Source organism: Solanum dulcamara, chromosome 3, assembly GCF_947179165.1.
Source record: "Solanum dulcamara chromosome 3, daSolDulc1.2, whole genome shotgun sequence".
NCBI lineage: Eukaryota > Viridiplantae > Streptophyta > Magnoliopsida > Solanales > Solanaceae > Solanum > Solanum dulcamara.
The window spans coordinates 79015313-79031642 of NC_077239.1; the positions used below are offsets into that span (position 1 = coordinate 79015313).

At 34.1% G+C, this 16330-nt stretch overlaps 2 protein-coding genes across 2 annotated transcripts; one reads left to right on the forward strand and one right to left on the reverse strand.

Moving 5' to 3' along the window:
* The first annotated feature begins 1337 nt into the window (after positions 1 to 1337).
* On the forward strand, positions 1338 to 8094 carry LOC129883172 (protein NRT1/ PTR FAMILY 5.2-like). Its single transcript, XM_055957770.1, has 4 exons — positions 1338 to 1641; positions 3661 to 3878; positions 5732 to 6297; positions 6772 to 8094. Exons 1-4 carry the CDS (start codon positions 1512 to 1514, stop codon positions 7673 to 7675), a joined length of 1818 nt encoding a protein of 605 aa, XP_055813745.1. The 5' UTR covers positions 1338 to 1511; the 3' UTR covers positions 7676 to 8094.
* A 27-nt stretch (positions 8095 to 8121) lies between these two features.
* On the reverse strand, positions 8122 to 13560 carry LOC129883170 (protein unc-13 homolog). Its single transcript, XM_055957769.1, has 5 exons — positions 12849 to 13560; positions 11205 to 12095; positions 10158 to 10610; positions 9788 to 9974; positions 8122 to 9445 (listed from the first exon to the last, which is right to left on the reverse strand). The coding sequence occupies exons 1-5, from the start codon at positions 13401 to 13403 to the stop codon at positions 8472 to 8474; spliced, it is 3060 nt and encodes a 1019-aa protein (XP_055813744.1). The 5' UTR covers positions 13404 to 13560; the 3' UTR covers positions 8122 to 8471.
* Positions 13561 to 16330: the final 2770 nt, after the last annotated feature.

Below are 16330 nucleotides of genomic sequence, written 5' to 3' on the forward strand. Positions count from 1 at the left end.
GTGAATAGTCAACCTGGCAACTGCGGCAGACGAGTCAAAATTTTCATTATGAAAAAATAAATACAAAAAGCTAAAAAAGATTTAATATTTATTATATAATAATTTTAATTATATATAAGCATGATAATCTTTTGTCAAAGGAGATTTGAATGAACTACTCGATCGTATCAGAGTTGATTCAACTCTTTCTTGCTATCAATATAGACTTGTAGTGTGATGGTCAGAGGCTTTGAACGTTGCCCTATAAAATGAGTCTCATAATGCATTAATTAAGATTTAGTCAAATAAGGATGACAGAGTGGAGAAGCAGATGCTGTCTTTTATTATACTCAACTTGCAAAGACCATTATTGGCATTTATGGGTAATAGACAGTGAACAACCTTCAATTTTAATCTTATTTTATGCTACAAATTAATTATGTTTGGTACAAAAATTCGTGAAGTTAAGTACAATAAAAGGAACCGTCTAGAATTACGGGGAGATAAATAACATCCCACTCTAAATTAGATATTTCATATTCGAATTAGAGAATGAAAAAATTCGAATAAAAACTCGCTTTTCCAAAATAATCTAAATAGACGTTTATTTAATTGCTTGAATTAAAAATAGTTGATGAATATACGACATAATAACTATTAATAAATCAAAGAATCAAAAGAGTTAAAAAAATATTCTAGATTTTCTTGTTTACAAGTGATAAATTAGAGACTATTTATATACAAAAATTTATAATTACAAGCATATATAACACTATGTCTCGCACAATATCAAACCATATCTTGCATAATATTAAGAGTGTGATTCTACATAGTTAAAGTTGAATATTCTTCCTAGACTCTATATGATATTTTGAAATCATATCTGATATGATCAATATAATATATGTATAATTCATGTTTCGTTAGTTATTTGTGTAAAGATTCGCACCCCCCTCCCACCCCAAACCCTCCAAAAAAGATTTAAAAGAATAGTACTAAAAAAAGTAAGCATATAATTGATTTGAAGAGCGAGTTTAAGTTTTATGAACTAACAATGCAATTTATTTTTATATGATTATCATATCAAATTAGTTATTTGTCATTGAGATTTATCTATATATAATTACCTTATATGTAATTCGACTGACATATGCTTTTTTTAGTGTTTGATATTTGTATTGAAATTACTCACGATTAATTTAGAGTCGCGCCATAAAACTTATTTAAGAAGAAAACAGTCTCTAACAAAATCTTTTTTTTTTTATATCAAAAGCTCAAACTCAAAATATCTTATTAAAGATGAAGAGATTCTATTTATCCTATCAGAAACCTTGAAACCTTGAGTACACCAACTCTTTGAATGACTTTAAGGCAGAGAGAAGCTTTGGTCTTTCTATATAAAGGTAGTAATGAAAGCATACTTTCTATGCCAAGTGGTGAAAGCAAACTTTTTATGCTTTCTCAATAATGCACTTTTTGAAGTTTTAGCATAACATTTGAATAAAAGGGGTTTTATCCATTTCTCTACAATTATGACTTCTCAATATGTGGATGAAAATGGGCAAGATGATGGATACACAAAAGATGGAACTGTGGATCTCAAAGGCAATTCCATTCTTAGATCCAATACAGGTGGATGGAAAGCTTGTTCCTTCATTGTTGGTATGTTATCTTATTAGCACCCCTCCCCCACCCCCAACACTTCCATACATACAAGACATAATAATAAGTACGCTTCAATTTCAAAGAAATTAAAATTCATTATTTGACTTTTTACTGTTTATGTCGCTCTATTTAAACACGTCTCCCTCTTGTAAACACACATAATAGGCATTTGTACATAGTCAACACTCTTGGAGCTCAGAAGAGAAAAAGTTCATCAGTTAATTCCAAATCTCCATGAAAATCATTCTACGCATAAAGCTGCAGGAATCATGTGCGTGCATAACGGGAGCTTAACGGCACAAAACTATTTTTTTTAATTTTTTTTATGCAACACCATTTGATAAAGTTTAAGAATATTTTTTTTAAAAAAATTGTAATTTAAAATAAAACTTAGACATTTATGTGACTATGAATCATTTCATAAAAAACTTATTATTATGTTATTTTTAATCATGGAAATATAACATTTTTGTTATGATAGTTTAAAAAAATATATCACATAAATGAAGATTTAGGAACGTTACCCCTAGTAAACCATTTTCCTCTGTTTTATTCAGCGGTTAGACATCGTTCAATCTTATTAATGGATAAGTCGCAATCATAGTCTGATCCAGAAGAAATACTCTGATAATTTATGGCGAAATTAAATTTTTTATTAAAAATAGTCAAAATATATATTTAAAAAATCATATAATTTTGTTTACTTATGTGAAAAATACTAAACGACAAAATGTTTTATTTCAAAAAGCTAAAAAATTTCACAACAATATTAAACCAATTAACCTGCTGAAAAACTAGTCAAAAAGTGAAATAAATAGAGTATATAAAATATGTTTGACTAAAATAAAAAATATCTCCAAATATATTCTTTGATACTTCCAAATGGATATTTAGTAAATGTTCAAGATATTTTGGAGATCATATTTAGACAAATTCTAGTAGAGTACATGTACTAATACACTTTTTAAAATTCTCTTCTTTTTTTTTAGAGTGGGGGTGGGTGTGTTGTAACTTCACTCTAATAATGCATATAGATATCCCCATGTTGTTGCTAGATTAAAATTTATGTCCCACACCAATATGGGCGGTGATAACTTTAATCAAATGTCTTCTGTTTGAGAGTTAGAATAAAAAAATTTCTATTAAAAATGTGGTGTTCAAAAATAGATCTTGTAGAATTTTGAATTTACTTAGGCTTTCATTGAATATTAGACATCTACTGAATTCATCGATAAAATTGTGGCTCTGCCTTTGATAAGTTGACGTGATCTTCTTCACAAAAGAGTTTCTGAAAAGTCATGTAGTTGCATTTTATCAAGAGTACTACGTAACTATGTGGAACCCATATTCTAAATAAAGAAAATGCTCTTAAAATTTGGAAAATATAATCTTAAAGATACATATTTATTTATTTTCAAAACAAAAAATTCTAAAAATATATATTTTATTTAAATCAAAGATTAAGAAATGAATGTCTGTCTGATCATATCAAAAATTAAATGCATTGACTTCTGCATCAATTTTTTGGCAATTGAATTAATACCCTTTTTCCTACATTTATTTTGAGTCCCACCAGCTCAACCATAATAAGTTGGAACAACCTAAGACTGAGGGGCGGATCTATCTTATAAGTTACGAGTTCACACTTTCCACGAATCTAATAATATTTGCTTAAATTATATTTTTTATATATAAAAAATTAATTAATTAGAAATCCAATTATATTATTAAAGTTGCAGCTACAATTTATAGTTTATCAGATTATAATTTTTTTACTTACTAAATTTGAATTTTTTATTTATACATATTAATTTTTTTAAACACCAGTGCAATGTTTAAACCAACTTAATTGAGTTCTATGAAATTCGTAATTATTATTATGACTTTATTTTTAATTATTATTATATATTAATTTGAGGTCACTAGATCAACATCTACCTACCATCATATTACCTTATTTTAGTCAGACTTTTATTATTATTGTTGGCAATTAATAGTTGTTTAATGAATTTGCAGTATATGAAGTGTTTGAACGTATGGCATATTATGGTATATCATCAAACTTGGTAATATACTTAACAGAGAAGTTACATCAAGGCACTGTTAAATCTTCAAACAATGTCACAAATTGGGTTGGCACTATATGGATGACTCCTATATTGGGCGCCTACTTTGCTGATGCTTATCTTGGTCGTTATTGGACTTTCTTGATTGCATCTGGCATTTATTTCTTGGTACGTATATCCATCTCCCCCCACTGCACCCTTATACAAATATTTTTTTCGCTAAAGTGATACTTATTTTGAGACAGAGAAAGTATATAGTTAGGTAGGGGTGTATCTAAGGTATTTCGTTAGTTCACGTGAACCCATTCTTTCCTTCTAAGATCATATATAGTAGTGTTAAATATAGATGTGTGAATCCATGCTTAAAGCATCATACAATGTGATGGTGATTGAGTGCACCTCTCTAAGTGAGGTTTGAAAGTTTAATCTTATATCTATCTCCTTTTTTTGAAATTGTGTAACACCTCTCTAAATGATTAATGGTGTCATTTTAATTTTATTTTTTTTTGCTTTAATCTTTCCGATTTTTCAAGTCTATCATATTATAAATTAATATTTTTTTTCCATTTTAATTTTTTTATATAATTAAACCAAATGTGTATATTAAAATCTAAATACCAGATGATATAACATTAAGTTACCGGGTTCAACTGATCTCAATACATTCGTGCATAATATATATATTACTATTTGAATAAATAAGAATTAATTTTGAAAGTTTTAACAAATTTAGTAACAAAATTCTAAATGTCAAATCGATCGAATTTATATCTTAGATCCATCTTTTTATAATAATGCACCCACACCCTTTTGAAATTCTGGATATGCTAAGCGAAGGCCTAGGGGACTAGGGGTGTCAAGTGAGGGTTGGTTTGAATATGAACAAATAAAAATGTACTGAATTAATAAATAAATAAATAAATAAGTCATTAATTACTCAAAAATTACTTGATTTGAGATGATGAACTAGTTCAAGATGGGTTAAACTACGAGTTGGAACCCGACTCTTACGAGGTCTTACTTTCTTTCTTTGTTTCTTGTAATTTGATTTATAACCATCAAATTAATTAAATTAATAATTTTTAATATTATTATTATTATTATTATTATTAACAAACAAACAAAAGTTTTTTTTCTATATTAAATGATTTAATTAGGTTTCTCATGATTAATTTGATTATAACTCAAATCAATCTAAATTTTAGATCGAATTAATTAGACGAATCAATATATATATATATATATATATATATATATATATATATATATATATATATATATGCATAAATCGAGTTTAAAAGTTGCTCAACTTATTAAGATTATTAAACAACTCAAATTTGATACATTGTACGACTCATATTTAAAAGCTAATTTTGTCATTCTTAATTTCTTATATATAGTCGGCGACCGTTAAAAATCCTTTCTTTAGAAAATTATAATGTGGTGTAATTTCCATATACCAAACTTGTTGACTTAATGATAGAATATTCATGTCCAATTATTGGGTAAGAAAAAAAACTCAATCATATATGTCATCAATATGAAAGATTGACCTAGGATGAATTGTCATGCTCATGTATTTATTAAATTAAAATATAAAAATAAGGAAAATGCCATAAATTATTTATGTTTGTAACTTGACAACTTGATATGACGCGATTACCAAAAAGATATTAATACCTTTTCCATTTTTTTTTCTTTGTTTTCTTCTGCAAGTTGCTTTCCTCTAAATTATGTTCAAAATTGGTGTGCTTTTCTAAAAAGTTAGTTCAAATTAATCCGGTTTGGTAATAAACTCCTCATACGTATGTTAATGGGTCAAGTATGTTTTGCTTCCTCTATTGATGATTGTGCCAGCTTTGCATGTCTCTGCTTAAAAAAAATTCATGTTTTTTATGATATTCTGTTTCTGATAGGAACGTCTATTGGAAATTTACGTTTTCTAATAGCCCATCAAGGGTAAATGTGTCATTTATATATTTATATTCTAGTTAACCAAATTTCATTAAAAATTGTCACAGGGTTTGTCTCTACTAACACTAGCAGTATCAATCCATGGCCTAAAACCTCCTCATTGTGGCAATCCAAGTGCAATTGACTGCAAAAAAGCATCCACATTTCAACTAGCTGTGTTCTTTGGTGCACTCTACACATTAGCCGTCGGCACGGGTGGCACGAAGCCCAACATATCGACGATCGGAGCCGACCAATTCGACGAGTTTCACCCTAAGGAAAAATCCCAAAAACTTTCATTTTTCAATTGGTGGATGTTCAGCATTTTCCTAGGGACACTTTTTGCTAACACTGTGCTTGTGTACATTCAAGATAATGTGGGCTGGTCACTTGGATATGGGCTTCCAACATTGGGCCTTGCTATATCTATAGTGATATTTTTGGCTGGATCATCTTTTTATAGACATAAAAAGCCCAGAGGAAGCCCATTTACAAGAATGGCTAGGGTCATTATTGCTTCATTAAGGAAATGGAAGGTTAAAGTTCCTAGTGATCCAAAAGAGTTGTATGAGCTTGATTTGGGAGAATATACCAAGAATGGAAAAGTTAGAATTGACTCCACTCCTACTTTAAGGTTTGTACATAATTTTGAAAAAGATATATACATATTTAGCACAACTTCTAGGAAGTCAAAAGTATTTATTTTAAAAAGTTGAGTCGTTTGGCCAAGCTTTAGGAAAAAAAAAGTGTGTTTTCGAGTACTAGCATTTTCAATAAAAAATACTTTTCAAGACAAGCTGATTTTGGAAGCTTGACCAAACAGACTATTAGTTATATAATATACACTTAATAGTACACATAAAGATAATAGCGTTACTTACCTTATTTGTTTAGAACCCGCACTTACTATAAACAAATATGGACACGAAGTTTAAGATATTAGTTTGGCTTATATGATATAGGAGTACTAATGACGATGGAAGAACGTACATAAAATATGAGTAGTTTAATGAATTTCAATTTTTGGACAATTGTACAAAATTTACGACTTCTCGAAATGGAAAGAGTCATAAAAATTGAATATGACGGATTTTCTTGTTTGATGCAGGTTTTTGAACAAAGCTTGTGTTAAAGTAGATACAACTGATCCATGGATGTTATGTTCTGTTACTCAAGTGGAAGAGACTAAGCAAATGCTAAGGATGATACCAATCTTGATTGCTACATTCATTCCAAGTACAATGATAGCTCAAATCAACACACTTTTTGTCAAACAAGGCACAACTCTTAATAGAAGCATTGGTAATTTCAGCATCCCTCCAGCTAGTCTAGGTGCATTCGTTACCATAGCGTTGCTAGTCTCCGTTGTGCTATATGATCGTTTCTTCATGACAATCGCGAAAAGATTGACAAAAAATCCGAGAGGCATTAACATACTTCAGAGGATGGGAATTGGAATGGCTTTCCATATTGTGATCATGTTGGTTGCATCGTTCGTTGAGAGGCATAGGCTTAGTGTAGCAAGGGACCATGGACTAGTCGAAAATGGTAAACAAGTACCATTATCCATATTGATTTTGTTACCTCAGTTCATTCTTATGGGAACAGCTGATGCATTCTTGGAAGTAGCCAAGATTGAGTTTTTTTATGATCAAGCACCAGAAGGCATGAAAAGTCTTGGAACTTCTTATTCAATGACTAGTCTTGGTATTGGGAATTTCATTAGTAGCTTCTTGCTTTCGACTGTGTCTGATATCACCAAGAAGCACGGGAATCACAGAGGATGGATACTAAACAACCTAAATGCATCTCATCTTGACTATTACTACGCGTTCTTCGCGATACTCAACTTGTTGAACTTCTTCTTTTTCCTGTTTGTGAGCAAGTTTTATGTATACAAAGCTGAAGTCTCTGATTCACTGGATGTGCTAAGGCAAGAATTGGAGATTGAATCGAGACATCGTGTAACTCAAGAAGCTTCAACCAACACACAGGTTAATGGTTTTACATAGGGTTTTAACTAACATATTTATTTTGCTCCAAACTTCTTTTCTGTCATAGCTAGGTAGTGTACTATATTGGCTATGGCTCGGTTCCTCCAAAAATGTCGCTGCACCCGTGTCAGATCCTCCAAAAATGAAGTCTCACTCATGTCTGATCCGCCAAATATTATTCATTTTTGGAGGATCTTACACTGATGCCCCAGTATTTTTGAGAATCCGAGCAATATAGCTATACGGGGCAATAGTTTTGTTCACCTCCTTTCTCTTTGTTATGATTTTCACACGATTGTAATGATAATCAGTTAAATATAGTTGTTTCGATATATGAAAGGTATTTTATTGAACAGCATTTTCAATTCCATATCTGATATCTCTAAAGGAAATAGTACTTCATAATCTGAGTAAATTTTGATGGTCTATTCAATCTACCTTCGTTAGAATTTTCGTCTCCAACTCATATGCTAATATAATAATATTCACTATATACAATAATATGTGGTCAAAATAATGATCTCTCAAGACATACAAAAGATAGCAGAAGCATTTTACATTAGCGCGTTGCACCACGTAGAGTAAAGTACTGATAATGCCTAGTCCAATGAGGAAAAGAAGAAGAAAATTTAGTACACTGCTTTCTAAAGTGACTCAGAGATTTTAAACTTATCATCCAACCTTTGAAATCCTTCAAATGAATCAATCTAATAGAAGATTCCCTGCAAAAATCCGTCTTTCTTCCATTTCTTTACCTTTCCTGTTTATTTTTTTGTCCATGTGATATTTTTTATGATATGTTAGCATGTTTTCTCTAATATGGCCTCCTCTTTGCTAATTGGAATGTTTTCTTCAAGAATTGATTAGCAACTTTGTCATTTCTATGACAAACTACCCTCAAGATTGTATTGGGATCTGCTCTATTCCATCTTCCTGTAGTTGGAGGCATTGGTAGTTTCTGTCCTGATCCCACAACTCCCATTCCACTAGCTTCACAAGCCACAATGCTGAAATCTTCAACCAATTGCTCAGTTGATTGTCCCATTAAAGCTATCACCCCCTCGACCGTCTCAGCTTCTGTGTCCACAACATCCTCTACTATCAATCCTTCACCACAAGTACAAAACACCCTCTTTAAGCTCTCAAAGTCCTCTTCAATTATCTGATGATCGGCTCTCGAAAAGAGTCTTTTTCTTCCTCCTGCTAGTAAAACCATGAGATAGGCCTCGAATGAAGCCTTCATGACTTCTTTTAAGGCCAATGGTTGAGCCTTGTCAGTCAGAATCGCGCATAAAAGAGTGAGGTTTTGCTTAAGTGCCCTTAATGCTGGTCGTATACGTGTGTTCTCAACGTCCCTGATATAGAGGTTACCATAGAAAACAGAGTGAGAATCGAAGAAAATGAGACGATAAGCAGCAACTTCTGATACATGTTGTACAGCTTCTTGGATGGCTGAACGCGTGTGATCAAAGTAGGAGTAGCTCCCTATCTGTTTATTCTTGCTGTGACGACTTCTTGTAGTAGGGACAGTTTTCAAGGAGATTGATAGAGTTTTATCAAGGGAATGGAGTTGTAGAAGAAAGTAATGCAAAGTGTTTAGCCTAATATATAGGCGTTGAGTTCCTCGGCTTGTTGAAAGGCGGGGATGGTTGCCTTCTTCTGCTATATGATGGTTTTGTTCATCTGCTCCTACACTGCAAACAGCAAACTTCCATAGTTTGGAAAACCTTGAATCTTGGCTACATCTTGTTAGAGGAGGAAGTGTAGGAATGTAGCTTTGTTTTGACCCTATAAAAGGAACCAAAGACAAAAGAATTGATTAATTTTATGAGCATTAAGGGGAAATTCTATTCTCTTATACTTCTTCAAGCAAGGGCGCAGCCATAGTGGTAGTTACGAGTTTAGTAGAACCTAGTAACTTTGGCTCAAACCCTGCATTTTCGTTAAAATAATCATTCAATAAAAGTGCAGCCCGGTGCACTAAAGCTCCTGCTATGCGCGGGTCCGGGGAAGGTATGAAATCATTCAATATGTACAAATAATCTATTTAGAACTCATAAACTGAAAAAATATGGCATTGCCTCGGTCTTTAGGTATGAAATGAAATGAGTTCTATGAATTGGTTCTTACCACATGATGTGACAAAGGTAACATACTCTTTGAACAGATGCTCAAAGCCAACAGCAAGATCCTCTACTAAGTCCTCTGACATGACCATTGGGATTTCAAAGAAATTGTCCACAGCTTCCTTGGCATGTCTCATTAGATCAACTGCTGATTGTGCATATGGCTCACTTTTGGATTTTGGATTCCATGTCTGCATATCAAATTTTTTAACCATGAACCCCTTTTAGTATGAGCATTTCTAAAATAGAAATCTTCCTAACTAGACAGTTTACTACCGTGGCGGAGTTAGGATTTTTACTCAAGGAATCCAAAATATAAAGAAGTAAAAACACACGAAGCCAGGGAACCGCGCCCCTGACAGAAAAAGACTTACTTCAGTTTCTTTTGCCCTCATAATAATCTCCTTCCCTTTCTTCAACCTTTCTTGGATCCATTTTCTCAGAAGATTCATGATGATTGAATCAGTTTCATAAGGAACCATCTCTGACACTATGGCTTTGCCTCCATCCTCACATTCATCCGAATCCTCCACGACCATTTGTATTAAAACTTTTTCGAGTTTTCCAGCCTTCTGCAATACCAAAACTGTCTGTTTCGTGAGCAAAGTCGCGCCCGTGAGATATTGCTTCAACAAAGTTCCATAGCAAGAATGTAATGCCACAGCTGCTACTCCTGCTGCAATAGGATGCCACTTCTTGAGTACAGGGCTGAAAGTTTCCTTCTCCTTAGCTGCTAATTCTTCAGTTTCGTAGGCTACCTTAATTAGTGTCTGACTCACATCTTCCAATTCAAAACTTGCACCATCTATGTTCATTTCTTCCAACATCTATTTTGCACATTAAGAAAGAAGAATAATAATGTTACATTAAAGAAACCTGAAAAAATAAATAAAATTGAAAGGATGTTGAGAAACATGAAGTCTTAGGTTGACATCCAAGCAGAGACAAAACACACTAGGTGATCTCTTCCATCCGTCCTAGCCTTGGTGGACAGAGATGTCTGATATATATTGCTGGTGGGAGGTGGCATGTACATACCCCGTGGAATTAGTCGAGGTGCGACGAGCTGGTCCGGACACCACGATTATAAAAAAAAAAACTGAAAAAGTTGAAAGCTATGTTGCTCAGGCCCTCCAAAAATACTGTCGCGCTCATGTCCGATCCTCCAAACAAAAATGCATAGTTTTTGAAGGATTCAACATACATCCAACAATGTTTTAAAAGAGTCTGAACAACATAGGTTGAAAGAAAGGCTAAAATAGTAAAGTTTAACATCTATAGTGAACTTCAAATAACTGCCTATAACAAGTGGAATTAGTAACATGGAAAATAAGGCATGTTACATGCTATAAACGGATCAAATACACTTTGTAGAAACTCTTTATATCGTCAGTATATATAACATAAATCCAGATACTGACCTTAGCGAATGCATCCCTCATTGAGGAACGGATAAAGTAACAAACTTTATTTCCATCTGAATCATCATCCGCGAGTTCATCCCCTTTCTCAAAAACATCAGATGTATATCCCGGAACATCTTCCTCTAATATCTTTGTGGCCGCGAAGAATAGAGGAAGATTATTCTCCAACAATCCAGCACTCCCTCTATTGAAACTGTCATGATAATTAACCAATCTTTTCTCTGACCATTCCCTCATAGATATCAACACATTTGCCAACATCTTAACATAAAAAGGCTCCCTATCCACTTTCTTAGCATCACTAGCGACTTCAGTACTCAACATGATCATCGACGCGCCAAGAAGATCAGGCTCAACTTGTCCAGTGACGATATACTGCTCGAATAACACCCAAGTAAAACACAAGTTATGAATTGATTTGTTCACACCCAAAATCACCCATGTTTTTTTCATCAATTCAAGAAGCTCATCGACTTCATCAAGAACCATTGTATCGTCTTTTAAGTCGAAAACAGAGGATAACAGAGCAGTATAAATGTGGATATTTAAAGGGAATCCATCAGCCCATTGACAAATATCAGTTGCTGAGCCATCACTTGTTCTCCAAGCTAAGGACACTACTGAATTGCAAAGTGCTCTCATTGTCTCCGAATTTTTGCCAGTGTCGATGGCTTTAGTTTCAGCTGATCTGATGATCTCTCTGAAACGTTTCGCGAATGTGTTTGATTTTTCTACTGGAAGTGAAGGGTGAAGGAGAAGGCCTGCTTCTAGGATTCTGAGCTGACGTTTTTGCCACTGATGGTACTCGTGAGAATCGTTGAATTCGGATGGTTTAAGGTGGCGTAATAGCTCTAACGGTAAGATAATTGTCTCTGCTCGTCTCCCCATCTGTACAAAATTTTCACAAACATTTGTTCAGTTTGTCATAGTCTTTCAATTTTTGAATTCATTCACATAGAAAAGCTTGTTATATAAGCATGTGTTGCTGAATTCTTCAAAAATGTCGCTAACTGCGTATCGTATTCGACTATTCGTAGTGTATTTTTTGGAGAGTCTGAACAACATAGTTATGGATTAGGACTCCTTTCGTTACAATTTATATGAACCTATTTGATTGAGCATGAAATTTAAGAAAAAAAGCGTTCTGGAACTTGTGTTCTTAAAAATGTGGTAACAACTTGTAATCTTAAATTTATCATAATATTTCTATTGTCATAAATATTTTGCAGAGAGAGTAAAACGAAAAGTTTAAAGTAAATTAGATTCAAATTTAGAAAGGGATTGTTCTTTTTTAAATGAATCAAAAAAAAATAGATTCACATAAACACGATGCTATATGTTGAATAGAAATGTAGAATATTTAAGATAATTATAATTCTTAAAGATGAAAAAAAAACCGAGAAACTAAAAAAAGGAATGATTTTCATGAAAAAGAAATAAATTAGGTATACCAAGCTAGGCGTGTTTGGTATGGAGGAAAATATTTTACAGGAAATTTTTTTCTATAGAAAATATTTTTCTTTCTACCGAAAAACACCCAGATGGAGCTAGAAGCCTAGTCATTTTTCTTTTCTTTGTTTTGTGTTTTTTTAATGCATGCAAAAAGACATTAAACATGCAAAATAGACATAATATACGTACTTGTCCAACAAGAGTTCTCATGAGAGTTTTACGTAGCCTACTATCACTTTGCTCCGACACCCGCATTTGCCGCCTCATAATCTCGGCCGACGTCATTGGCCTCCGTGCCCTCGTATGGGGCACGGTGAAACCCACCTTGGGGCTCGCACCGCCCCCGGGGGATGAGGGGTTGCCTCCATAAGAGCTGGCTCTCCGTGATCGTGACCGTTTCAACATCTTCAATCCTAGCGCGGTTTTCACCTTGCTAGTCACGGCCATCCCTACCCCGGATGGCTTCACCGGTGATCCGGGGCTGGTAGATCCAGTCCCAGACCCGCTTCCATCTCCTCCTTCCGAGGGATTATGATACAAGAGAGCCGTCCTACTCCCGAACCCTGGCGACGACCGACATGCGGTGAAGAATATCTCGTAAGCCGCGTCACGAAAATGGTCACGGTGAAGACCGTCAATATTTTCAAACGGCCAAATGAGGTCAACGTCAACAGACGCAACATCTTCGCCAATAGTATTTGCATGGCGAATATGTTGCGCCATGGTTGTCGTAGTAGGTGCCATTCTGAGTTAGTTGTTACGACAAACTACACGACGGATATGTAAATTTGTTAGATATCCGGCGGAAGAGGGCGGAGAGAGAAGCCGGTGAGCATTAGAATTATTTATTTTTTTGAGGCGAAGAATGAAAGAATAGAGAAAGAGAGAAGAAAAGCAAAGAGAGAAAGCTATTGGTGGAGAAAAAGAGAAAGAGAAAGAGGAAAATAATAGATGGTTATGGGAAACTCTTAATTGTGTTTCTCCTAAGAAAACGTAGAACCAAAGGTGGTGAATGAAGAGAAAATTAGACACACTCCTAATATTTTTTTTAAAATAGTAAGAAAAAATATATGATTTATCTTATTTATTTAAAATATTTTGACAATTTATTTCTTTCTTTTCTAGAAGATAAGTACATACTTTTCGTTTTTAATTTGTTTTTTCATCCGATATTATAATTGGGGCATGACGAAATTTAATTCGAGCCAAAAAGTTCCACATTTGACGGTAAAACTTGCTGAAAGAGGGAGGTACATACTTGAGAAATGTCATAATAGATAGAAGCGTCACATTTAGCTTGCCTTCAACTTTGGATGTGGTTTGGTGTTTCCTCCTCTTTTATTTCATACTTGTAACGAGGAAGTTTGAATTTGGTATACTCGTCATAAAAATTATTTTCACTTTGTTCTAATTTATGTGACTTAATTTGAACGACATGAAATTTAAAAATGAAATAAAGATTTTTAAGTTTGTGGTCTTAAAACTAGTGGTAGGTACTAACTTTTTTGTAGTTATAAGACTTTTTAAACTTGTCTTAAACATGTTGTAAATTTGTGTGGCTGACTCGACTCAGATATATACAAGCCCCTTTGTGATATTGAATCTTGAAATTTAAGATCATTACTGATCAATATGTCAGCCTGCTGGACTGTTTAAGTTCATTGAGAGTAAAAGGAGGGAAGCCATGGACAGAGTACACAACTTTTGTGATATGACAATTATTTTTTATAAATGATGACATTATCCATGCATGATACAAATTTGCCCACTTGACTTATTAAAGAACTGGATTATGCTGAAAGAAATTAGTAGGCTTGAGCTCAAAACCAGTGCTTAATGTTGGCATAATTGGAAAATCTTCCTATTTGGGTACATGATGAACACCAAATGTGTACCATAATACAATATCCTTGTTCTTGATTTCCCTGTCCCTGCATCACACATACAAAAAAATAAATTGTAACTTGTCTAATCAATCTGATCCATTTACCTACGTACAAAGAAAAGAAAAAGGATCTTCACACAAATAGCAGGACAAACTTACTGTTTCAATTTATTTGTCTGATTTTTGAATCTTGTTGTCTTAAATTAAAAATACGTAGAAATCGCCCAAATATTTTCTATGCACACAATTGATCTTTCTTGGGAGTTCATGTGAGTGATTTAGATGGAAATTAGTGGATGAACCCAAAATTAAATATACATTCTGTGATTTCCACAATAATATTAAAAGGAGACTCTATAACTAGTACTCTATCACTCCATTTCCTGTCACGCCCCGGGAGGGTACTCTAGATGTGAACGACACTCGAAAGCCATTTCTGGCCTTCAAGTGAACCACCTGATTCAGTCACACTATCATTCAATCACATTCCCTCAGAGGAGGACTCAATCAATAGCACACTATTCATATCATGGGGGCCGAAGGCCAAACACTATCAACTCAACACGACAAGCATAGTATAATTACTCAAAATAACAGTCGAACCTTCCCACACTCTAGTCTATGAAGCCTCTATCAAAGTCTAGGAGGTGCCAATGACAAACCCATGGCTACCAACAATCAAAATAAAGGAAATAACACCAAAACTATACAGGAAAGCTCAACATCCTCCGAAAACTAGGAGGACTCACCAACTAGCTGGGAGTGTGTGTGGATCTTCAACGGAGCGCCGGTTGATGATCTTTGGTATCTGTATCTGCATCATGAAATGATGCAGGCCAAATGGAGTCAGTACGTGGAATGTACGAGTATGTAAAATAGCCGAATAAAACAACATCAGAAAGGATCAACCAACTCGGAAATCTCAACTCATAAATAAGTAACAACTCACTCAAGTGTCCTAAGTCTAACAAGAAATGGTTTAGACGGGACCAAATCACATGCCACTCAACTCAACTGACTCGGAGCACTATCAAGACCTAAATGAGAGTTTCTCTTATCCGACAACCATCACCTATGAGCCAGTGATAGTACAACAATCAGACGTTATTGCCACGTCCGTCCATACCTTGCCAGGGCATGAACGCCTCCCTAATCATAGATACTATCGATTAGTCAAGTCCTATCATTTCAGACAATAAAAATGGAAAACATCCGATTTTAACGGTTTGATCCCACGGGAAGCATCCGACTTTAACGGTTTCATCCCTACCTACGTTGGCGGCGTAGTTTTTAGGGTTCGAGTATGGACTATACTCTTACCCGCTTCGGTGCTCGATACTCCTCCCATGACTCTAAGCTCATAAGAATCCATCCAATCATCTCAAACAGGCCCTCACGGCTAGTTTCATTTAGGACTTTGCCAACTTCTCAACTCTATCCTCAATTCGACTCAATCGAGTCATAATGGCAAGTCTCATTTAGGACATTGTCCACTCGTCAATTCTATCCTCCAATCAACTCAATCAAGCCTAATTTATGTAAGCATTTATAACATCTCACAAACATAACAAACCATTCCTCTCCTCATTTATCACCTCCTTAGGACTCATCACAACTCTAAGGTTTTAAACCAACAATTCAAGAGGAATAACACATTTAAGGAAATTGACATATTCAACATAATCACATGGTTAAGAAAATCAACAAAGCATATTAACAAACCATCAACTCATGCTAACATGAAGGTTTTTAGGAATTTCTTAGCTCAACAACATCAACACAATGA